This window comes from Mesoplodon mirus, assembly GCF_964341445.2.
Source record: "Mesoplodon mirus genome assembly, chromosome: 5".
NCBI lineage: Eukaryota > Metazoa > Chordata > Mammalia > Artiodactyla > Ziphiidae > Mesoplodon > Mesoplodon mirus.
The window spans coordinates 123,056,222-123,081,926 of record NC_138980.1 but is presented as its reverse complement, the minus strand read 5'-3'; the positions used below and the strand labels follow the sequence as shown (position 1 = coordinate 123,081,926).

General features: G+C 40.6%; 1 protein-coding gene across 7 annotated transcripts in view; it reads left to right on the top strand.

Moving 5' to 3' along the window:
- Positions 1 to 25,705, top strand: part of PDE8B (phosphodiesterase 8B) — a gene marked incomplete at its 5' end in the record, with an annotated part of 391,344 nt that overhangs the window by 342,645 nt on the left and 22,994 nt on the right. For all 7 annotated transcript variants that reach the window (XM_082621924.1, XM_082621927.1, XM_082621926.1 and 4 more), the window contains 6 exons: positions 15,340 to 15,382; positions 19,093 to 19,170; positions 20,638 to 20,714; positions 22,171 to 22,335; positions 24,820 to 24,865; positions 25,276 to 25,411. In XM_082621924.1, the coding sequence (XP_082478050.1) occupies positions 15,340 to 15,382; positions 19,093 to 19,170; positions 20,638 to 20,714; positions 22,171 to 22,335; positions 24,820 to 24,865; positions 25,276 to 25,411 (545 nt within the window). The remainder of the gene's footprint in view (positions 1 to 15,339; positions 15,383 to 19,092; positions 19,171 to 20,637; positions 20,715 to 22,170; positions 22,336 to 24,819; positions 24,866 to 25,275; positions 25,412 to 25,705) is intronic.

Sequence of the window (25,705 nt, the reverse complement as noted above, 5' to 3'; positions counted from 1 at the left end):
CAGCCTTACAGAACTTGTTAGAAATGCAACTTCTCAGGCCCTGACCTACACCTACTGAAACAGAAATTATGGGGGCCCAGCACAGATGCGTGGTTTTGTGTGTGTGTGTGTGTGTGTGAGTGTGATTTTTCTTCTTTTTTGGCTGCGCCTCACGGCATGTGGGATTTTAGTTCTCCAACCAGGGATCAAACCCGTACCCCCTGCAGTGGAAGCACAGAGTCTTAACCACTGGACCGCCAGGGAAGTCCCAGAAGTGTGGTTTTAACCAGCCTTCTATGTGATTCTGACATAAAAGACCAGCCTGAGAGCTAGTAGGCTAGGCATTTTGTACACATTATTTCATGTAATCCTCTTAGATCCTAAAAAGTAGGCATTGGTCCCCATTTACCCGTAAGGAAACTGAGACTCAGTGAAGTTCATAAGTTTACACAACTAAAAATGGAGATATCAGAAGATCTTTTGACAATCCTATGATTTTTCAGCTTGAATCAGTGTTTCTCAGACTGTACTGTGTGATCAAATCACTTAGAGATTACCTGTTAAAATGCAGATTCTGATTCAGAGTCTGGCGTGAGCCTGAGAGTGGGTGGAGTTAACAAGCTCCAGGTGTTGCCAGTGCTGCTGGTGCAGAGCATTCTGAGTGGGGAGGCATCAGGAGTTGCAGCGTGGTCCCCAGACCTGCAGCCCTGGCCTCACCTGGGAACTTGTTAGAGATCCAGTTCTAGGCAGAAGTTTGAGAATCACTATCATATTTCCATATCAGAAAACTCAGTATTTGCCAGGTATGAAGCAAAGTGGTGCTTACGTGGTAGGTATTTGAAAGCAATTAAAAGAGAAGCTGGACAAGGGATAAAAGTTAAAACATCTAAGCCTGAATGGTCGCTTGCATTAAGTGTTTTCCCATGAGATAAGCATACAAAAATGATTATCACTGGGCTACATCATGAGAGTCCTTCTCTGTGTAAAGACTTTTGCAAGTGCATGTTGAATGTAGGGCCAGTGGACACTAGTAAGAGAAGTAAGAGAAATTTTGACCAAGGGATACCAGCCATATCTGAACACGCTAGATCGGAGATTGCACAAAAGGTTGTTTAAGTTTTTCCAAGAAAATACCTAACAGCACAGGAGATATTTATTTTCAGCAAATTAACAACAAAAAAAAGCAGATTGAGATCCTTCTTTTTAATCTTGTGTAATCTTAAATATTCATATGCATTTTCATTTATATCAAACCAATGCATGTTGCTTTGATATAAGTAACATTTTAAATTACCATCAAGATAAAAGAGGAGAGATGATGTTATTTTGAGTCTGTTAGGCTCATAAAATTAACCAAAGTGAGGAGATCTGACACGGAGCATCAAGATTGGCATCCAGGCAACTTCTCCTCTGTCTTGGTGCTATAGTATTTTGAGAAACCAGACTCAGAGTACGTGAGAACAATGACAACAACTTGTCCGTGGCTTTGGGAGCTTATGTAAAGGTAACCATTGAGGACAGGGATCCAGAATGTTGCATGAGGAGTTTTCTTTCAGTGTTTGGAGAACACTGTTGGTGTTTGTTTGCTGTTTGGGAATTTTGAGAAGTGTATCTTCAAGTGGTTTTTGACAGTAGCGCAGATAGAAAGGATCTTTGATCTATGCCTCAGATATTCATACCTTCTGAGGAAATACTCATCAAAGTATCTTCAGTAAAGAAAGATGATCAAAGAAATTCTGTATTAGACCACTCACACTATCATTTTCCTTGCATGTAAATGAAGGGAGGGTCTTGAATGACTCCAGTTCCCATAATCAAATTTCTCATCCAGCGTTCAAACTCCACTGCATTACTGAAGTCTTGTCATTATACATGAAAGCATTTAGTTTTGTCATGAAGTTGTTGGTCAAGAATGTTCACTCTTAAAGATCGCTTACACTGATTATTTAAGAGAATAGTGCTTTTCTTCATCTTAACCAGGTTTTTACCCCTTTTCATCATATTGGGGGTGGGGAAGATGCAAAAAACAAGCAAACAATACAAAGCCAAAGGTTGAAAACTGTGATCAAAGCCAGCACTCTTCTGTATAATCAAGAAATATTTCAAAGTCACTTATCATTCCTTTACAAATGTATGTGTAGATATGAACCATCATTTTGTTTTTTAAATAATATCTACTGGGTTTTATCACTGCATTGATTATGATGAGAAACTTAACAAAGAATCTCTCAGAGGCGCAGCAGCTGGTTCAGGGATGAGGGTGCACTCAGGTGTTTGATAGCCTTGATTTCTCACCATCACACCAGCTCTTTTGCTTGTCATAGATGTGGCGCTATCAGAGCACATGGATTGTTTTTTTTATCACGACTGTATTTGCTTTTTTTAAAAAAACACTCATTTTATGGAAAACTTCCTTATCAGTATTCTACCATGAAATGCTTTAGAGACATCCATATTAAGTATAATCAACAAAGACCAATATGATGGTCAAATCATTAACAACAGTGTTTTCACCACAAGCTATAAGGTAAAGAACCTGGTTAACCTCAGTCTCTTATGGACTCATATTTACTGAACTTCTATGTGCAAGTACTATGTTAGCACTCAGTATACAAAGGTAATCAAGTGAAACACAGCTCCTGCTAAAAGTAGGATTTACAGTTGGGAAGGATAACAAACAATCAAATAAGTACAAAGTTATGAACTGTAAAAAAAATGCAATAAAGGAAAAGTCCATTGAGAACATAAGACACTAGGACTTAACCTCATGAGGGACTGGGATAGGCAGGAAATACCTGGGAAGGCTTCCCTGAGAAACCACCGTTCAGCTAAGATCTGCAGGATAAATAGGCAAAAGGAAGAGAATGGGTTGGGAAGCTTTCTGGGCAAGAGTCACATGTGCAAAGGCTCTGAGGTAGTAAAGAACATGGAAAAATTAGAGGGATGGCAGTGTGGCCTGCAAGCTGAAAGCCCAGGACACAGTGGCAGGGGTCAGTGGTGCATCTGGGGAGCTGGCAGGGGCCAAGCTGAGCGCAGCCTCATAGCCAGGTTGTCAAATGGGGCTGACCCTGAGACCAATTGGGAAGTGTGAGTTTTAAGCAGGAGAATGACAGGATTAAATGTACAGTTTTGCAAGATTACACTCATTGAAAAGTTGAGAATGGATTAGGTTGCGAGGGTTATTGCTGAGGTTAGAGTTAGACGAGAGCTGATGGTAGCCTTGTACTCTGACAATGGAGAGAAATGGGTAATCCCAGAGGTATTTAGAAGTGAGATTTTACAGGATTTGATGATGGACAAGTCATGAGGATGAGAGAAAAGGAAGCATCACGGATGACCCCCAGGCTCACATACTGGGAACCTGGTGATTTTAATTACGACTGATGCCTCGTATGACTCTGTCATTCCGTGATGACAAAAGCAGATTCAGATATTTCTACCAAATGCTATTCACACTCTCCCAAGGTGATTCTGAAATGAATGTTGAAGGAGGAATCTAGTATTTATTTGCTTGTTAGCTTGTTATTGTTGTGATCCTGGCCTTGACTCATTATTTAACATCTTTATTGGAGTATAATTGCTTTACAATAGTGGTTAGTTTCTGCTTTATAACAAATTGAATCAGCTATACGTATACACATATCCCCATATCTCCTCCCTCTTGCGTCTCCCTCCCACCCTCCATATCCCACCTCTCTAGGTGGACAAAAAGCACCGAGCTGATCTCCCTGTGCTATGCGGCTGCTTCCCACTAGCTATCTATTTTACATTTGGTAGTGTATATATGTCCATGGCACTCTCTCACTACATCCCAGCTTCCCCTTCCCCCTCCCCGTGTCCTCAAGTCCATTCACAACGTCTGCGTCTTTATTCCTGTCCTGCCCCTAGGTTCTTCAGAACCAATTTTTTTTAATTCCATTTATATGTGTTAGCATATGGTATTTGTTTTTCTCTTTCTGACTTACTTCACTCTGTATAACAGGCTCTAGGTCCGTCAACCTCACTACAAATAACTCAATTTCATTTCTTTTTATAACTGAGTAATATTCCATTGTATATATGTGCCACATCTTCTTTATCCATTCATCTGTCAATGGACACTTAGGTTGCTTCCATGTCCTGGCTATTGTAAATAGTGCTTCAGTGAACATTGTGGTACATGACTCTTTTTCAATTATGGTTTTCTCACGGTATATGTCCAGTAGTGGGATTGCTGGGTCGTATAGTAGCTCTATTTTTAGTTTTTTAAGGAACCTCCATATGGTTCTCCATAGTGGCTGTATCAATTTACATTCCTACACAGTACAAGAGGGTTCCCTTTTCTCCACACCCTCTCCAGCATTTATTGTTTGTAGATATTTTGATGATGGCCATTCTTACTGCTGTGAGGTGATACCTCATTATAGTTTTGATTTGCATTTCTCTAATGATTAGTGATGTGGAGCACCCTTTCATGTATTTGTTGGCAATCTGTATATCTTCTTCGGAGAAATGTCTATTTAGGTCTTCTGCCCATTTTTGGATTGGGTTGTTTTTTTGATATTGAGCTGCATGAGCTGCTTGTGTATTTTGGAGATTAATCCTTTGTCAGTTGCTTCATTTGCAAATATTTTCTCCCATTCTGAGGGTTGTCTCTTCGTCTTGTCTATGGTTTCCTTTGCTGTACAAAAGCTTTTAAGTTTCATTAGGTCCCATTTGTTTATTTTTGATTTTATTTCCATTTCTCTAGGAGGTAGGTCAAAAAGAATCATGCTGTGATTTATGTCGGAGTGTTCTGCCTATGTTTTCCTCTAAGAGTTTTACAGTGTGTGGCCTTACATTTAGGCCTTTAATCCATTTTGAGTTTATTTTTGTATAGGGTGTTAGGGAGTGTTCTAATTTCATTCTTTTACATGTAGCTGTCCAGCTTTCCCAGCACCACTTATTGAAGAGGCTGTCTTTTCTCCATTTTATATTCTTGCCTCCTTTATCAAAGATAAGGTGAACATATGTGTGTAGGTTTCTCTCTGGGCTTTCTATCCTGGTCCATTGATCTATATTTCTGTTTTTGTGCCAGTACCATACTGTCTTGATTACTGTAGCTTTGTAGTATGGTCTGAAGTCAGGGAGCCTGATTCCTCCAGCTCCATTTTTCTTTCTCAAGATTGCTTTGGCTATTCGGGTCCTTTTCTGTTTCCATACAAATTGTGAAATTTTTTGTTCTACTTCTGTGAAAAATGCCATTGGTAGTTTGATGGGGATTACATTAAATCTGTAGATTGCTTTGGGTACTATAGTCATTTTCACAATGTTGATTCTTCCAATCCAAGAACATGGTATATCTCTCCATCTGTATTTATCATCTTTAATATCATTCGTCAGTGTCTTATAGTTTTCTGCATATAGGTCTTTTGTCTCCTTAGGTAGGTTTATTCCTAGGTATTTTATTCTATATTTTGCAGTAGTAAATGGGAGTGTTTCCTTAATTTATCTTTCAGATTTTTCATCATTAGTGTAGAGGAATGCAAGAGATTTCTGTGCATTAATTTTGTATCCTGCTATTTACCAAATTCATTGATTAGCTCTAGTAGTTTTCTGGTAGCGTCTTTAGGATTCTCTATGTATAGTATCATGTCATCTGCAAACAGTGACAGCTTTACTTCTTCTTTTCCGATTTGGATTTCTTTTATTTTTTTTACTTCTCTGATTGCCGTGGCTAAAACTTCCAATACTATGTTGAATATTAGTGGTGAGAGTGGGCAACCTTGTCTTGTTCCTGGTCTTAGTGGAAATGGTTTCTGTTTTTCACCATTGAGAATGATGTTGGCTGTGGGCTTGTCATATATGGCCTTTATTATGTTGACGTTAGTTCCCTCTATGCCTACTTTCTGGAGGGTTGTTATCATAAATGGGTGTTGAAGTTTGTCGAAAGCTTTTTCTGCATCTATTGAGATGATCATATGGGTTTTATTCTTCAATTTGTTAGTATGGTGTATCACATTCATTGATTTGCATATAATGAAGAATCCTTGCATTCCTGGGATAAACCCCACTTGATCATGGTGTATGATCCTTTTAATGTGTTGTTGGATTCTGTTTGCTAGGATTTTGTTGAGGATTTTTGTATCTATGTTCATCAGTGATATTGGCCTGTAGTTTTCTTTTTTGTGAACATCTTTCTCTGGTTTTGTTATCAGGGTGATGGTGGCCTCGTAGAATGAGTTTGGGAGTGTTCCTCCCTCTGCTATATTTTGGAAGAGTTTGAGAAGGATAGGTGTTCACTCTTCTCTAAATGTTTGATAGAATTCGCCTGTGAAGCCATCTGGTTCTGGGCTTTTGTTTGCTGGAAGATTTTTAATCACAGTCTCAATTTCAGTGCTTGTGATTGGTCCGTTTATATTTTCTATTTCTTCTTGGTTCAGTCTTGAAATGTTGTGCTTTTCTAAGAATTTGTCCATTGTTTCCAGGTGGTCCATTTTATTGGCATATAGTTGCTTGTAGTAATCTCTCATGATCCTTTGTATTTCTGCCATGTCAGTTGTTACCTCTGCTTTTTCATTTCTAATTCTATTGATTTGAGTCTTCTCCCTTTTTTTCTTGATGAGTCTGGCTAATGGTTTATCAATTTTGTTTATCTTCTCAAAGAACCAGCTTTTAGTTTTTTGATCTTTGCTATTGTTTCCTTCATTTCTTTTTCATTTATTTCTGATCTGATCTTTATGATTTCTTTCCTTCTGCTAACTTTGGGGGTTCTTTTGTTCTTGTTTCTCTAATTGCTTTAGGTGTAAGGTTAGGTTGTTTATTTGAGACATTTCTTGTTTCTTGAGGTAGGGTTGTATTGCTATAAACTTCCCCCTTAGAACTGCTTTTGCTGCATCCCATAGGTTTTGGGTCATTGTGTTTTCATTGTCATTTGTTTCTAGGTATTTTTTTTATTTCCTCAGTGATCTCCTGCTTATTAAGTAGTGTATTGTTTAGCCTCCATGTGTTTGTATTTTTTACAGATTTTTTCCTGTACTTGATATCTAGTCTCATAGCATTGTGGTCGGAAAAGATACTTGATACGATTTCAATTTTCTTAAATTTACCAAGGCTTGATTTGTAACCCAGGATATGATCTATCCTGGAGAATGTTCCACGAGCACTTGAGAAGAAAGTGTATTCTGTTGTTTTTGCATGGAATGTCCTATAAATATCTATTAATTCCATCTTGTTTAATGTATCATTTAAAGCTTGTGTTTCCTTATTTATTTTCATTTTGGATGATCTGTCCATTGGTGAAGGTGGGGTGTTAAAATCTCATGCTATGATTGTGTTACTCTCGATTTCCCCTTTTATGGCTGTTAGCATTCGCCTTATTTATTGTGTGCTGCTATGTTGGGTGCATAAATATTTATAATTGCTATATCTTCTTCTTGGATTGATTCCCTTCATCATTATGTAGTGTCCTTCTTGTCTCTTGTAGCAGTCTTTATTTTAAAGTCTATTTTGTCTGATATGAGAATTGCTACTCCAGCTTTCTTTTGATTTCCATTTGCATGGAATATCTTTTTCCATCTCCTCACTTTCAGTTTGTATGTGTCCTGAGGTGTGAGGTGGGTCTCTTGTAGACAGCATACATACAGGTCTTGTTTTTGTATCCATTCAGCCAGTCTATATCTTTTGGTTGGAGCATTTAATCCATTTACATTTAAGGTAGTTATCGATATGTGTGTTCCTATTACCATTTTCTTAATTGTTTTGGGTTTGTTATTGTAGGTCTTTTCCTTCTCTTGTGTTTCCTGCCTAGAGATGTTCCTTTACCATTTGTTGTAAAGCTGGTTTGGTGCTGCTGAATTCTCTTAACTTTTGCTTGTCTGTAAAGGTTTTAATTTCTCCTCAAATCTGCATGAGGTCCTTGCTGGGTAGAGTAATCTTGGTTGTAGGTTTTTCCTTTCATCACTTTAAATATGTACTGCCACTCCCTTCTGGCTTGCAGAGTTTCTGCTGATTGATCAGCTGTTAACCTTATGTGGATTCTGTTGTATGTTATTTGTTGTTTTTCCCTTTCTGCTTTTAATATTTTTTCTTTGTATTTAATTTTTGATAGTTTGATTAATGTGTATCTTGCCATGTTTCTCCTTGGATTTATCTGGTATGGGACTCTCTGCGCTTCCTGGACTTGATTAACTATTTCCTTTCCCATATTAGGGAAGTGTTCAACTATAATCCCTTCAAATATTTTCTCAGTCCCTTTCTTTTTCTTTTCTTCTTCTGGGACCCCTATAATTCGAATGTTGGTGCATTTAATGTTGTCCCAGAGGTCTGAGACTGTCCTCAATTCTTTTCTCTTTATTCTGCTCTGCAGTAGTTATTTCCTCTATTTTATCTTCCAGGTCACTTAACCGTTCTTCTGCCTCAGTTATTCTGCTATTGATTCCTTCTAGAGAATTTTTAATTTCATTTATTGTGTTGTTCATCATTGTTTGTTTGCTCTTTAGTTGTTCTAGGTCCTTGTTAAACGTTTCTTGTATTTTCTCTATTCTATTTCCAAGATTTTGGGTCATCTTTACTATCATTACTCTGAATTCTTTTTCAGGTAGACTGCCTATTTCCTCTTCATTTGTTTGGTCTGGTGGGTTTTTATCTTGCTCCTTCATCTGCTCTGTGTTTCTCTGCTCATTTTGCTTATCTTACTGTGTTTGGGGTCTCCTTTTCACAGGCTGCAGCTTTGTAGTTCCCGTTGTTTTTGGTGTCTGCCCCCAGTGGCTAACATTGGTTCAGTGGGTTGTGTAGGCTTCCTGGTGGAGGGGACTAGTGCCTGTGTTCTGGTGGATGAGGCTGGATCTTGTCTTTCTGGTGGTCAGGACCACATCCGGTGGTGTGTTTTAGGGTGTCTGTGACCTTATTATGATTTTAGGCAGCCTCTCTGCTAATGGGTGGGGTTGTGTTCCTGTCTTGCTAGTTGTTTGACACAGAGTGTCCAGCACTGTAGCTTGCTGGTCGTTGAGTGGAGCTGGGTCTTAGCAAAGATATGGAGATCTCTGGGAGAGCTTTCGCTGCTTGATATAACATGGAGCTGGGAGGTCTCTGGTGGACCAATGTCCTGAACTTGGCTCTCCCACCTCAGAGGCACAGGCCTGACACCTGGCTGGAGCACCAAGCTCCACAACTCAGAAGAAAAGGGAGAAAAAAAGAAAGAAAAGCAGAAAATAAAATAAAGTTATTAAAATAAAAATAATTATTAAAAATTAAAAAGTAATGAAAAATAGAAAAGGAAAACAACAAAAAATGGACAGACAGAATCCTAGGACAAATGGGAAAAGCAAAGCTGTACATCAAAATCACACACAGAAGCATACACATACACCCTCAGAAAAAAAGAAAAAGGAAAAAAATATATATATCATTGCTCCCAAAGTCCACTGCCTCAATTTTGGGATGATTGGTTATCTATTCAGGTATTCCAGAGATGCAGGTACATCAAGTTGATTGTGGAGATTTAATCCACTGCTCCTGAGGCTGCTGGGAGGGATTTCCCTTTCTCTTCTTTGTTCGCACAGCTTCCGGGGTTCAGCTTTGGATTTGGCCCCGCCTCTGCGTGTAGGTCACCTGAGGGTATCTGTTCTTCACTCAGACAGGACGGAGTTAAATCAGGAGCAGCTGATTCAGGGGCTATGGCTCACTCAGGCTGGGGGGAGGGATGGGTACGGATGAGGGGCGAGCCTGCGGCGGCAGAGGCCGGCATGACGTTACACCAGCCTGAGGCGTGCCGTGCGTTCTCCCAGGGAAGTTGCCTCTGGATCCCGGGACCCTGGTAGAGGCGGGCTGCACAGGCTCCCGGGAGGGGAGGTGTGGACAGTGACCTGTGCTCGCACACAGGCTTCTTGGTGGCGGCAGCAGCAGCCTTAGCATCTCATGCCCGTCTATGGGGTCTGCGCTGATAGCCGCGGCTCGTGTCCGTCTCTGGAGCTCACTTTGGCGGTGCTCTGAATCCCCTCTCCTCGTGCACCAGGAAACAATGGTCTCTTGCCTCTTAGGCAGGTCCAGACTTTTTTCCCAGACTCCCTCCCGGCTAGCCGTGGCACACTAGCCCCCTTCAGGCTGTGTTCACACAGCCTACCCCAGTCTTCTCCCTGGGATGTGGCCTCCGAAGCCTGAGCCTCAGCTCTCAACCCCCACCCGCCCCGGCCGATGAGCAGACAAGCCTCTCGGGCTGGTGAGTGCTGGTTGGCACTGATCCTCTGTGCAGGAATCTCTCCGCTTTGCCATCCGCACCCCTGTTGCTGTGCTCTCCTCTGTGAATCCGAAGCTTCCCCCTCCGCCACCCGCAGTCTCCGCCTGCGAAGGGGCTTCCTAGTGTGTGGAAACTTTTCCTCCTTCACAGCTCCCTCCCACTGGTGCAGGTCCCGTCCCTATTCTTTTGTCTCTGTTTTTTCTTTTTTCTTTTGCCCTACCCGGGTACATGGGGAGTTTCTTGCCTTTTTTGGGGGTCTGAGGTCTTCTGCCAGCATTCAGTAGGTGTTCTGTAGGAGTTGTTCCACATGTAGATGTATTTCTGATGTATCTGTTGGGAGGAAGGTCATTTCCACGTCTTACTCTTCTGCCGTCTTGAAGGTCTCAAGACCTATATTATTAAAGTTTTATCCCGGTGGTCTGGAACCAAAACTGCAGTATCTTGAAGTTATGCCCTGCCCTACTGAGAGCCCCACATCCTCCTTCCCTTGTCACCTTGATTTTAGCTCAAGTCGCCCTTCACCTCGGATGCCAAAACTGTTCCTTGACTCATTTTAATTGCTAAAAAGTCTCATGATTTTTCATTTAAAAAGTTATTTCTGAGTTTTTCTCCTATAAGAGATACCAGGATTTAGGTTCATTTGTAACTCCATAATTCACAAAATCAATCAATAAAATTATTAAAATCAATGTATTAGTTACCTAGGTAAATCTTATACTTCTAAGATTGATAGCTGCTGTCTACAATTCCTTAGTGATGGTTTGAAATGGAACATCATCCTCATGCCCAGGCTCGTGGTACAGAGTCCCAGGGACCATGACATGTCACTCACCTTGCTCAATTTCAGGCTGTTCTCAATTTTCTTCATCTTATTTATTTTCACAAATTTTGAAATTGTTTCAGACTTCCAATTTTTAGCCATCAATCCATATCGTCAGTTGAACATTTAATTTTCTCAATATTTTATTATGAAATTTTTTTAACATAAAAGAGTTAGAAGAAGTGTAAGTAAATACACATGTACTCACCACCTAGGTTCTATAAGTAACATTTTGCTCAATCATCTATCCATCCATATATCTATCAGTCCCTCTATCCATCCCCCAATTCATCCATCAGTCCATCTTATTCTTTGATAGATTTCAAATTAAGTTGCAAACATCAGGACATTTCACCCCTTGGTACTTTGGCATGCATATTATTAATTAGAGTTTAATATTTGTTTGTGAGTTTTTTCATTTTTTAGGTAAAAGTTACATACAGTGAAATGTACAAATCTAAGTATAACATTCCTTGAGTTTCAGCAAATGCATGTGCCTCTGTATTGCAGACCGCATCAAGATTTCAAACCTTCCCAACCCAGACGTTCCCTCACACCCCTTCCCAGTTATCCCTGCCTCCACTCCCTTCCTTCCCATGCCCAGAGGAACACTGTTCTGACTTACGTAACCACAGAGTAGTTTTGCCTGTTCTAGAGCCTCATAAAGTGTCTCCTCTTTTGTGTTGGGTTCTTTCATTCATCATCAGTGTTTTGAGATTCATTCATGTTGTATGTATCAGTATTTTTTTCTTTTTTCTTTTTATTTCTACCGCAGTTTATTTCTCTTGTTGATGGACTTCTGGGCTGTTTTCAGTTTGGGACTCCTTTGCACATTCTTAGACAAGTGTTTTTTGTGAATATATGCTTTCATTCATCTTGGGTAGATGCTCGGGAGTAGAGCTGAATACGGAGCAGTTGGGTCATGGGGTAGGCGTAGGCTTAGTTTGGTAAGAAACTACCAGACCTTCTTCAGAGTGGCTGTACCACTTTATACACCCTCCAACATGTGAGAGTTCCACTTGTTCCACATACTTGACAGAATTTCTTTCTTAGACATTCTGGTGGATGTGTAAAGAAAATATCATTTTAAAATGATTATTCTTTAAGAGGAAAACAATCAAGTGACCCTGAAATCACACATACACGCACGTGTACACACACACAGCCAGAATTCATAGCGCTTTTGAGCCAAGCATAATCAGGTATCTGTACACAAAGCATTTAGCACAAGGACAGTAACACTTGTGGGAACCTATAGTATTTTAAGGAATTAAAAGATTGGAATTATGATTTTTTTCCCCAAAAAAACAGGCTGTAAGCTTCCAAGGCCTTGCTAAGAAATTCCAGCTTTGAGCTCTGGCAAGAGTGGCACAGGCAAGGCCAGCAGTATTCACATTGCAGAACCTTAGTGCTGAAGCCTGGGGGACACATGATACCAGAATTCTTAGTCACTACTGTATGCATTTCCATTACAAAAGGGAAAACAAAAACACTACACTCTGGAGAGATTGGCTGACATGTAACCATTGAATTACGATTTCTTTTCTTTGCTTTAGCATGCATGTGACAAAACCTATCGATAGCAGAGATTCAAACCCTCCCCAAAATTACAAAGAAAATTGTATTCAGACAGATGCCCTTCACTGAACCCAGGGATATTGTCCTCAGACCCCAGTTTAACAAGCTTGCACCGGGGCTTCCCTTCTGGGGCCTGAGCAACGTGACAAAGAGAAGTGGTTTTAGTTGGAGAGAGCCGGGTTTGAAATTGGGATCTGCTGCGTGCTGGCTGTGTGGTTCAGACAAGCCCCTCAACGTCTCGAAACCTCAGCTTCTGCATCTGTCAGAAGGAATGACCACCTTCCCTCCTTTCGAGGGTGCCGTAGTGACTAGATTGTACATGTCGAGCTGCTAGCACCATGCACACGTGTAAGAGGTGGCTGCTTCGGTCACAGGAGAAGTGGTTCCTCCTTTCTTCCTGCCCACAGGCCTCTCCTGGCTGCCCACCAGAGAGTGCCAAACTACAGGACCACTCATTCTCTGTATTTCCTCAGTGAGCCTGACTTGAGAATTATGAGGAAATAATTTTGGGTTTTTTTTGTTTTTTTGTTGTTGTTTTTTTTGGCGGTACGCGGGCCTCTCACTGTTGTGGCCTCTCCCGTTGCGGAGCACAGGCTCTGGACGCGCAGGCTCAGCGGCCATGGCTCACGGGCCCAGCCTCTCCGCGGCATGTGGGATCTTCCCGGACCAGGGCACGAACCCGTGTCCCCTGCATCGGCAGGCGGACTCTCAACCACTGCGCCACCAGGGAAGCCCTGAGGAAAAATTTTAATAGAAGCATTCATACCAAGTTATAAATGATGGGTGGGTTTAGCCTTCCAAGAAGAAAATTGTAATTCTAAAAGAATTGTTTTCATTCAAATGAATCTTTGGTTGTAAAAGGAGGTATTTGGGAGAGGCAGGAAGATAACCTGAGTTGGAAGTTTCAGTAAAAACCTAGCACTGCTGGGGTGTGATGGGCAAACTGTCTTCAGGCATTGCTCTTACCACAGAGGATTGTGAAGGGAATTATGACCTGACACAGCCCTGCAGAACCTCTGTGTGCAAAGCAAGTGGTGATTGGTTGTTTGAGGAGTACTTCCAGTTTCTTCTGCTGTTCATAACGAAGAGCCCATCAGAGACAGATGAGCCAATTTAGGGGCACAGGTTTATGGGGATGCAGCATGCTCAGCTCAGAAATCGCTGAATGCAACATCCTGTGTGGAGAAAGCCCAGAGCCACCTCAGCAGACGGACCCAGTACCTCTCCTCTCCCCTCCTCCCTGTCCCTGCTTCTCCCTTCAGGGGCAGGTGCACATTTCCGTCCCAAAGGCAGGGTTGAACTGTGCATCTACTGGACCTTGGGCTTCATCTAGTTCCATCGAGACTTGATGGAACACAAAGCCTACACTGACCTCCCAGGAGGCCCACAGTTCAATCAGCTGGCCTGCAGAAGTCAACAAAAGACAAGAAAGTGGCTTTCTGTGTAATCTGGGGAGCCATGGGACTTTGTTCTTAAAGGAGAGATGTATTGTGATTCAAAGAGAAGAGCTAAGCATTTAAAGATCACTTGCTTTTGAGCTAAAGCTGACTGAGAAAAAGTTGTATTCATTTGGTTATCAGAAATTCATACTGCACTCAGTAGCTTGGTAGCAAATGATCTTTATTTGTAAAGGAAAAACATAAAATAGTTGTTCACAGAAGAAATAAAAAGTTCCCATAATTACGGGATAAATAAGCCACAGCCCTTAGTCACATATAAGACCAAGATCTCACACAGGCTGGCCATGTAATTTTTTCTGTAATTATGTGGAATGAACTGTGCAGAATAATTCATACAAAACCCCTATTTTAACACTTCAGTTTTACATGATTATTTTTCAGTGGTTCAGTCAAGCTGGAACATTTTACTGTACCTGAAATATATGGGACTTCTGGCTGTTACAGCTGATGTTGCTAAACCATACTAATCTTCCCCCATAAACAGTCCTACATACTCATCTGTCTTGTTTTTCAGGTTAACTTATTCCATTCATTCAGTGCTTACAAATGTGTGATGGTTTGAGAAACTGGAAGTAGGTGGATTTAGCAGCAAAGAAGCATGATTATAATCATGATAAAGCTAGGTGTGCCCCAGTAAGTGTCTTAGTTATAAACACCAGAAGTGCAGAACCCCCAAAGAAAGCATATTTATTATTTCTAATGTTAATAACTTCACTAAACATTTGATAGATATGTACTGAGCATTAGCACAAAAAAATTGATACTGAGAAAGAACTAGGTGCAAAATTGAATCTAAAGTTCAGACTTTATGAAGAAACATTTAGTAAATTGTCTATAATTGAAGTGCATTTGAAGAGCTTTTGGGGAAGGTTTTTTAATATCCTAGGCTTAAATTCAGATTGCTTTTATATTACAGGAAAAATGTATAACATGTCTGAAATATTAACAGAGTACATATAAAAATCTTAAATTTTGTTTTAAATTCTGTTTTTTCTTTTGTCTTTCTGCATTTCTGCAGACTGTCAAAATAACAGCTGACTGGAGATCTAGACGTCTTGCTTAGAAAGTGTATCCCTTGGGTATCTCCCTGCTGTCAGGCTCAGGCATTCTATAAGTGTCTGGATGTAACAGAGAATTTGTAGTATTATCAGCTGGTGTCCATCTTTCATCTGTTCATATTATCTGTGCAACTTCTTGTTTTCTTGAATTTTTCAGAGTTTTTAATGAAATTGTTTGGTTGGAAATGTAACTAATACCATATTTAAAATCTCTTTTTCTTGCTTTACCAAACTTCTGAACAACTTTAGATTCACAAGGTTCATCGTGACTCAGGAGATAATTCTCAAACAGGTGAGAATACTTCAATTTCACTCTTACATACTCAGGTGGAATTTGTGGGTTCAAGTCTATGAATCATTCTGAAGAAGTCTGGATTGACAGTCACCACCCCAGAACCTGGGTTGCTGATACCTGAGTGCTGATACTGAAAGGTCTGAGAGTGAGGTTAAAAGCAGGATCCCTTAAAAAGCTTTGAATCTTCATTCATGGCAACCTTTTCTACTGAATGCCTTCTTCATCCTGGTTTCTTTTGCTGACTAGAAACCATGGAGAGCAAGATAAACTCAAAATAGAGAGTGGCCCAAAAGTCCAGGGGACACACATTATTATACCATAGTTAGTCTTCCCTTTCTTTGTAGCAGTCAGTGACTACATACAATTAGAAAATGTGAATGGGCCCTTGCCAGGCAGTCAGGAGCAGCAAATCACCATTTCAGCTGCCCACATCCTCACATCATACCTTGAGCAAGACTCTCACTGTCTGACTCTTGGTTTCCTCTGCCATAAAAAGAGGAGGCTGAACCTAATGACTTCTACATTTGAAAGGTCTAGAATTCTTTGATTAGAGGGGAAAATCAGTCTGCTACCAAAGACTTAAAATTCTCGTTCCTGCACACACACCACACATTCTCTCCCTTGTTGGTGGCTTTCCCAGCCACTGAGGCATAAAGTTGGACCCTGGGCTACTTAGTGCCTTTCCTGGATTCTAAAATGGACCATATTTTCACCTACTCAGAAAGATTTCATTTGATCTTTCTGAGCTTCAGTTTCTTCATTTGTAAGATGAATTAACAATGCCTATGGGAATTAAAGGAGAAAATGTATATAATGTCTAGCAGTACCTGGCATTTAACTGTTTGGTATCCTTCTCCCCTTCCCTCCACACTTTTTCTCTCTCTCTTTCACAGATGTTTTAGTTTATTTCTTTAACCCAGTGAGAGTATTATTTTCACTTACTTACGAGCTTCTGAGTGTCAAAAACTGTTATAAGCATTTTCATATCCTTTACAGTGCCCAGTATTGCCTTGCACATAATAGACACTCAATAAATACAGAACATTGATTAACTGAAACTCTCCCATCTTGGAAAGCATAAGTTCCACCATTTATTAACTCTTGGACGTTAAGCAACCGACATAATCTCTCCAAGTTTAAATTTCTTCATCAGTAAAATGGGGATTGCACTATGTAGCTTTCAGAATTGTAATGATTATGTAAGATAATTACTATATTTAAAATAAATAGTAAAGCACAATGTCTGGTGCATAGTAGGTGCTCAGTAAGTGGTAGCTATTTTTTTTTAAATTGATGACACTGTATCCTTTTTTGCCATTGAGTACAGCTATTTGAATCTCTCTTATCCTTCTTCTCTCTGGTTTTAAAGTTCATTCCACAACATCTTTTGAGAGAATGAATAAATGAATTCTTTGATTTAAATGGCCTTTATTGAATAAATAATTTCCCCAAACTTTTAGTCTTTTCTGTTCCTATAGATTTTCTTAATTTTAGCTGAGATGAAAGTCAGAAAGAATAAGCATTATCCATCTTTGAATAATTATTTCTAGTGAATGATTTAGAATTCAACCAGCCAGCCCTGGGCTATAGCCTCCCTAGTTTAGTTTTATTTGGAAACTACATTTTGAGGAATTCTTGTGCTCTTTAATCCTGAATTTAATCTTAAATATTTAATAAGTTAGATTTAATTTGTTATCTGGTAAACAACTGTTAGGAATGTGTATGATTATTACATTCCTAAATGTAATAGACTAAATCCAATGTCTTGCAAATGATCACTATTAGTTCCTCAGGGTTTGAAAGATGTAATATGATCTTAACAATATAATTTTATAGGTATCTTATAAAGAAATACTGAAACTCAAATCCAGGGCTAGGAAAATTATTAAGGCAGGGTCTGAAAGAAAATTAGGCAAAGGGGTAGTAAAATAGTTTAAGTTAGGTGATTTAAGACAAGGTCTTATGGCTGGCTGTGTTGTTCAGATTAACTTTATAATAGTTCTGCCTTCCACTTTATGCTGTATAAATATAATTCGTTTCGTTACTGATTTAACCTTTTAAAAATTGAATCAGATGTTTAATGACATTAAAGTAAATGGTTAAAAAGGTGATCTAGAGAAATACCTAAGACATATTATAAAGTGATAGCAAGTAGTAGAATAATATTATAACATGATCCCCCGTTTGCTTAAAAAGAGGGTATACATGCAGATGAACAAATGTAATTAATAATAATAGGGAAACATGAACTTTATATTTACTATGTAGCAGGCACTAAGTGCTATCTATGAATTAACTTATTTACATCTCACAAGAGCCTATGAATGAGATGCTATAACTATCCCCACTTTGCAGGTGTAGATACTGAGACACAGAGAAGGAACATTCCCAAAGTTACACAGCTATTAGATGGCATAGTGGAGATTGGAGTTTTGGCAATTTGGCTCTGGAACTGGTTCTCTTAATTACTATGCTCTCTTGCACTTTTTTTGGTGTCAGTAGACAGTTCTTTAAAAAGCATTGCATATTTTTTTCTCTCTTGGAATATGATCATTTATCAGTGTCTAAGAAAAGCAACCCCCTGCTGAAACCTGCACATCTGCCTCCTTTCTGCACAGTGAGGAGAAATTCTGTGTTATGGTTAAGTTTCTCTCCTTGCTCATGGGTTACTCCTACAAAAAGCAAATGCCCTGAAACTGCATTTTTCTGAAGCCACCTCTGCTGCCCTGACATTTTTATCCTTTGGTCCTCACTGGTAGCATGCACCGTTTGATTAGATCTCACATTAATGTGACAGCACATTTTGAACATTAAATTCAAAGTCTGCAAATACTTACACAGATTTTTTAAGTGCTTTTTTTCCCCTCAGAAAACAAGGACAAAAGTGAGAGTAAAATTGTTGGAATTTGTTGGGATTAGAAAACTGCTTTTTCTTCTCTTCATTCCTGGGATCAACAGTCTGCATCATTTGATGAAATCATATCCTCAGGAGAACCTAGAAAACCATCAAGAGGTCTGACTTTACAGGGGGGCCTAAAATTGGTCCAAATTAGTTTCTCAAATAGACTCTACTCTCTGTGGATTTGACTAGTATTTTATTTCCTCAAATATCCCCATAAAAGCCTTCCCCACCCATGGAAATGTATTGTCCTTCATGTCAAAATGAACCCCTCAAAATTTCCCCCAAGTTGTTTTTTTTTTTTTTTTTGCGGTACACGGGCCTCTCATGTTGTGGCCTCTACCGTTGAGGAGCACAGGCGGAGCACAGGCTCAGCGGCCATGGCTCACGGGCCCAGCCGCTCTGCGGCATGTGGGATTTTCCTGGACCAGGGTAGGAACCAGTGTCCCCTGCATCGGCAGGCGGACTCTCAAGCACTGCACCACCAGGGAAGCCCTCCCCCAAGTTTTAATGTTTATTTTCAAGGAGATATTTATTAATGGAACTAAGTAACCCTTAATAATAAACCCATTACAAGGTAATGTGGTACCACAAGGAAAAGATGTCATTTTACAATTAATATGACTGATAATTCTGTGTGTGTTGATGATTTGAAGAGACAGTGGCTCACTATTTCTTAAAAATATTTTACAGTGCTTAAAAAGTAACCTCGTTTTCTTTGGAGAATGAGGGAAAAAATATGTCTAAACTTTGCCTGTGAATAAGCTTGAAAACTAATCACTCTCCATTACTAATCTGAAATCCTTAGAGTCTCATTCATTCAGACACAAGAACAGGAGGAAAGAGTCCATTGATGTGAAATCAATATCATCTCGAGGCAGTGATGGTAAGTTTTTCACATTTCCTTGACTTTAAAGTGTAGAAAATGACACAGGAATATATTTAATAATTCCTCAGCATATAAACAAAACTCCAAGGAATAGGATTACAACTAAACTGGCTTTTTTCCTGTAGATGGAAAAATTTTTAGGCCTTTTTATTCTTTTTTTTTACTTTTTATAGTCTTTGCCTTCTCTGGGAAATGACTCCATGCTTGTTCCTTTATGGCCTAACGTGTGTTAGGCCACATAACCACTAGAGCAGCTCAGTTTCAATAGCTAGGTCACTCTTAGCTGCTATCCTTCACGTCACAATGGGAAACCTGAGCCTGAGGCAAGTGGCTGAACTAGCAAGGACCAAAGACTCTAGGGATAAGGTGTATAATTCATAGAGGAAGATGGAAAGACCACAAGGTATGCAAGGGATTGGGACCAAGAACGTGAAGGAAGAAAATGGACTGAATTTTTCCCGATGGGTTGAGGGTGTAGATAGATGAAGAGGGTATCCATTTTAGAGGATCATGGATGAGGGCATTTCAACTGGATTAGTTCAGTTTTCAGAATGGAGTTTGAGATGGATCATCCATTATCTCTCCAGAGCATGGGAGAAGTGAAGGCTGAAGAGTATAGCAGGGCAGCAATGGTGGCTGCTCTGGCAGTGGAGATGGCTACAAAGATGGCTGACCGGCAGGCAGCCTCTGCTGACATCAGCTACGTTAAGTTATCAGATCTATAACATGCGAGTTCTGTTCCCTCCTGCCTGCCTCTCAGGGAGGGTAGGAAGATCTGATGAGAACAATGCTTTTAAAATAAAGCTTCTACCTTTTGGATTTTGAACCACACGTAAAGATAGGACATTTTAGATGGAGAGGATAATGGGTGAAGGAATTTCAACGGGATAAGCTCAGTTTTTACAGATGAGAGCTAGACCCACCTTGGGCTCCTGGTGCTAAGAACCTAAAGTCTTAGGAGTGCCTGGAGTGCCTGGCCCTAACTCAGACTGAGAGGGGCTCATTCTTCTGCCCACCCCACCCTGGCCACGGATCGTGCCTCCCCTCCTACACTGCAGTCATCCAGTTACCCGGCCTGTGGCTGAGGACTGAAAGTGACGGAACTGCCCAAGTTGGGCCTTAGTGACTTACGGGAAAGTAACTCCTGGGGGATCATTAGGCTGTTGGGATGAGGCCTCTGGATCCCATCAACCTTCTCTGAAATCCCCGTGGACCTGAGACTCATAAAGCCTTCCTGTCATCAATGTTCCAGGCCAGACCACCCTTTCCAGTCCCTGGCAAGTAGTGGCTGAGCTCTCAGCCTTTTAGGACTAAGAGATGGGTGAATTCATTGCTTTATGGGGAGCAGTGGAGGACAGTAGTCCTGTGGAAATCAGGCCCCCAAGTCCGTGCAGGGTTCCTTTGCTGCACTTAAGCGCAGCTGAGCCACCAGAACCAGATACAACTTTCTTGACTTCTCTCCAGCACCAAGCCTACAGAATCGTCGCTATCCATCCATGGCAAGGATCCATTCCATGACCATCGAGGCTCCCATCACAAAGGTGAGTAGCAGCTGCTGCCCCTACTCTGCAATCAGGGCCACTGAACACTAGGCTATATTCTGGAGATAAAGTGATGAATGGCATACTATTACCTATATCATGGAGTTTACAGTCTAGTAAAGGAAACAGATATTAAACAAATAAACACATAATAAATACGTAGTTATAAATTGCAATAACTGCCATAAAGGAAAACAACAGGTTTCTATGAGGGAAAATTAGGTTAGGGCCCTAGTTTGGTTGGGTGAGAGGGGTGGTCAGGGAGGGTCTCTCTGTAGAGGAAGTAATGTTTGAAGTAAGACCTGAAGGATACAAAGATGTTAAGAGAAGAGGATTCTAGGCAGCAGGCACAGTAAGGCATGAGCACTGAGGTGGGAAAAGGAGGGAATGGAGCAACTGAGGACCTGAAAGAAAGTCAGGTGTGACTGGAGCTCGGAGAGCAGAGGGGAGAAATGGTGACATGGAGTTGTGTGGGGCTCAGTTCATTCTGGCCAATAGAGCTGTAATAAGTTTATATTTTACTTCACGTGCAATGGAAACCACTGAAGAGTTTAAAGTAGGGGAGTGACATGACCAGATACGTTTATTGAAAATAACACCAAGCTGCCATGCAGAGAATGGACTGGAGATGGCAAGGGTGAAAGAGGACAGTTAGGGACCTTTTCCAGAATTCTAAGCAAGAAATTGTGTTAGCTGTCCTAGAATTACAGCAGTGGAGGTGGAGAGAAATGAGTAGGTCAGGAAATATTTGGGGGTAAATTCAATTCGTCTTGATGATGAATTATACTGTCAGGTAGGGAGAGAATTGAGGGAAAGTGTATGTCAACCAGGGCCTCCCAGGGTTTTGGTTTGAGCACAAGATTAATAGAAGTGGTTTTTTCACGGCAATGTAGAAACCAGACGAGTACAGCTCTTGTCTTTCATTTTCTGTTAGGTTTACTTGCTTGCTTTGGGAAGAGGAGAGCAAGGCTGTGAGTTTAGTTTTGGATATGTAAGTAAGATATTCCAATAGATATGTCAGGCAGGCAACTGAATATAAATCTGAAAGTCAAAAAGGAGTTCAGGGCTGGGATATAAATTTGAGAGTCCTGGGCATGTGGATCGTATGTGTCCAAAGTCATGGAAATGAAAGAGCTCATCTCTGAAAGGACTGTGGAGTGAGAGGAAGGCCCAGCACTAGTCTCTGAGGAACTGCAACCTGTAGAAGAGAGATAAAGGAGAAGGATCAGCAAAGGAGCCTGAGAAAATGTGGTCACTGAAGTAAGAGAAACACCGGGATAGGGTGGGATGAGAAGCATGCTTCAGTATAAAGAGAGTGGTGCCGTGAAAGCACTGGTCATTTTGAACAATAAGATGTGTTATCTTCTGATTTCTTTTGGATTCTAGGCACATGAGTGAGTTTTGAGAAGAAGAATCCTAATGTCCTCAAATGGATTCTTTCTCTTTACTTCCTTAGGTTATAAATATAATCAATGCAGCCCAAGAAAACAGTCCTGTCACAGTAGCAGAAGCCTTGGACAGAGTTTTAGAAATTTTACGAACCACAGAACTGTACTCCCCTCAGCTGGGTACCAAAGATGAAGATCCCCACACCAGTGATCTCGTGGGAGGCCTGATGACTGTGAGTGATGAGGAAAAACCAGAAATGCAGGACAATGTTAAGTGCACTCCAGAGAACATATACCATGTAACATATAAACTGTTACCTATAGGTATAGAAATACCTGCTGTGTGGGCTAACATCAGCATCACCAGAAGCAGCTGCAGGAGCACAAATGACTAATCTGTCCTCTGAATTTGTACTACAGTAAGGAGTAAATAGACAGTTGATTGAAGGCTAAATATCACAATGGAGCCCTTTTGTACTTCTTCCCCTTGACCTGGTATAGTATTCCATCGAGGGTTATGGCTAGGCTTCCTTGGACCTCAGGCTCTTTATATAATGAAAGCATTGGTGCTTAGATGACAGCACTAGTTTCCAAAATCTTAGCTGTAGAATTCTTTCTTTAAATAAAACCTCTATACAGAGTTCCCTTTATAATCAATAAAAGCAGAGGGGAGCTGCTGTGGCTCAGTATGGGGAGGGGAGGAGGAGCCGCCCCCTGCTGGCACTCCAATACCACCATTTGTAACCACTAAAAGTAGCTTATTTCTAGGAAGTCATCCTGTTCTAGTGTTTTTGCTGCGATCTATTTGGCTGTAATCATAATCTATCAGCAAGTGAAGAAAAATGAGAAAATTGAAATTATTCATTTGTGCTCCCTATTGGAGACTGAAACTGGAAGAATTCTTTGGGAGAAAAACAAAGTCCAAGAGTCATCGAAGAGTTTTACTTTGAAGTTTTCTGTCTAGCCCTGCCACCAAATGCTGAGTGTTGACTGGCTTTCTGGTCCATCCTCCTTGTTCCTACTAAGGTTTCTGGTGAGCCTGTAATTTGAGTGACCTCCTGATCCTTTTGAGCCCCTCGGCTGGCCTTGGTTGCCCCATCCCAATGCAGTGTAGACTTTAGTTCTAAAGAACACTGGCAAGGTGTGTGTGTGTTTGCCATCTGCAGCAACATGAATGGGCTTAGAGATAATCATACTAAGTGAAGTAAGTCAGACAGAGAAAGACAAATATGATATCACTTATATGTGGAATCTTAAAAAGTGATACAAATGAACTTATTTACAAAACAAAAATAGACTCACAGACATAGAAAACAAACTTATGGTTACCAAAGGGGAAATGTTGGGGGGAGGGTGGATAAATTAGGAGTTTGGGATTAACAGATATACACTACTATATATAAAATAGATAAACAACAAGAACCTACTGTATAGCACAGGGAACTATATTCAATATCTTGTAATAACCTATAATGGAAAAGAATCTGAAAAGGAATATATATATATATCTCCAAATCACTTTGCTATGTACCTGTAACTAACACAACATTGTAAATCAACAATACTGCAATTAAAAAAAAAAAAACAGAACACTGCCAAGGGTCTGTCAGGAGGCTGGCCACTGCAGAGTTGCAGAACCTTTCTGGTTCCTAGAACAAGTTATCTGCCCTCCTTTCCCCTGCTGCCATACCATGTTGGGCTTCCTCTCCAGGTAATGCTGTGAGGAACCAATACAAGATTCCACCTTTTTAATGTAGCATTAGGGAAGAGAAGAAAGAAAGATTAAGATCAGAGGAGTTCCTTGTGATACCTGCCTTAGAGGCAGGACAGTTACGGCCATTGTTACTTATCTATTTATCCAGCTTTGAAAATTAAGCTCTTGGCCTAAAGATCCAGAGTGTGACTTCAGGAGAGCCCTTCATTAATACTTTAAACCTTAGCACATACTTTCTGAGGATGACAAATAAGCAATTACAAATGGCTTTTAAGCAGAGGTCTAAATAGCTACTCGGGGGTAGAAGGTAGAGGGCAGGAAATGAGATGCAAGAACATCTGGGGACTAAAGTTCAAGAGCCTAGTAAATGGCAGGACATCGAAATTCTGTTCACTCCCTTATGCTGCCCTTCCAAAGACCTCAAATCCAGAAACTTCCTTTAAAGGCTAACAGTGAAGCTCATGTTATAAGACAGAAACTACAGCTGGAAAAAAAGTTAATTTAGATGTTAGTCAAAAATTAGCCCCACCTTTTAAAGGCTTTACATTAAATCATCCCCCAGATGTGGCCCATGGCTTTGGCTCCCCAGGATGCAAATCTAAGAACACAAGAATAACACAGTCCTTGTGAGGGTAATTGTGGTCCTTTCAAATTAACATGCACCCGAAGCAAGATCACTTCTGTGATTTCATTATGTGGCTTCAAAATGCAACAAGAGAAAGATGGCATGAGAACAGAGCTAACTCACCGCTCAGGTGTGAGACCTGAATGCAGTCATAGCCACTTAATTCTCAATTCTCCATCTCCTGGGGCTAACAGCCTTGGAAAGGAGAGTATCCACTGTTTTGTAGCTATTGTTCCCACTTGATTTTGAGCTTCAAGCTGGAGTTCCAGATTGACTGGGTTATTCAGGATTCAAATCTCTTTGGCTAATAAAAGAAATGAGAGAGTAACGATAATGGCATATAAAGCATGCTTCTCATAGCATCTTTCTTTATTCCAGGATGGCTTGAGAAGGTTGTCAGGAAACGAGTATGTGTTCACTAAGAGTAAGTTGTCCTCTATCCACTTGTTACTGATAACCTGTCTCTGGCCTTTTGTCTCCCTCAGTGTTGTGATTATTGTTTGGGAAGGGCCTTGGTGATACTTCCTATTCGACTCATTGGAGTTTAAGCATCTCTATGGTCTACATTTGAAACCAGGTCTCCTAATATAAATTACTTCTGTGAGCGCTGTCAGAATAAGAATTGCAAATCTCTCTATATTTAAACAGTTAAACTGAATTATTTTTCTACTGGGGAGTCCTGAAGTTTAATAATGTAAGAGAACCCTGAAGGGAAAATCTTACCCCTGGAAGTTTAAGACTTTCTTTTTAGTAGCAACCATGAAGATGACAAATGCTCAGCAGCACTCAATATTCCACAGTTACCCACCCCTCCTGCCCCATCTGTTTGCTCAGATGTGCCCCAGAGTCACAGTCACCTTGGGATGCCAATAACCATCAACGATGTCCCCCCTTCTATCGCTCAATTACTTGATAATGAGGAAAGCTGGGAGTTCAACATCTTTGAATTGGAAGCTGTGACACATAAAAGGTATGTGGCTTCTCTGGCTGTAGGCAGGGGGAGGATTGATGGACACACTCAAGACTTTCACATCTGGAAACTTTGAGGGAGATGTGAGTCCTTGCCACAAGTGACCTCCCAGGTTCTGCTTTTCATGCCATGCTGGAGGAGTGTCAAATGTGCAGAGAGACCGTAGCCCCTTGAGCGAGCTCCTTTATGGAGAAGAGAGTATTAGCGGGTAAGATGTGGGATCAGCCTGGTGATACCCAGGATGAAGAAATACTGAGTGTCTTCTTCAGATCTACCCAGGTCATTCCTTTGCGC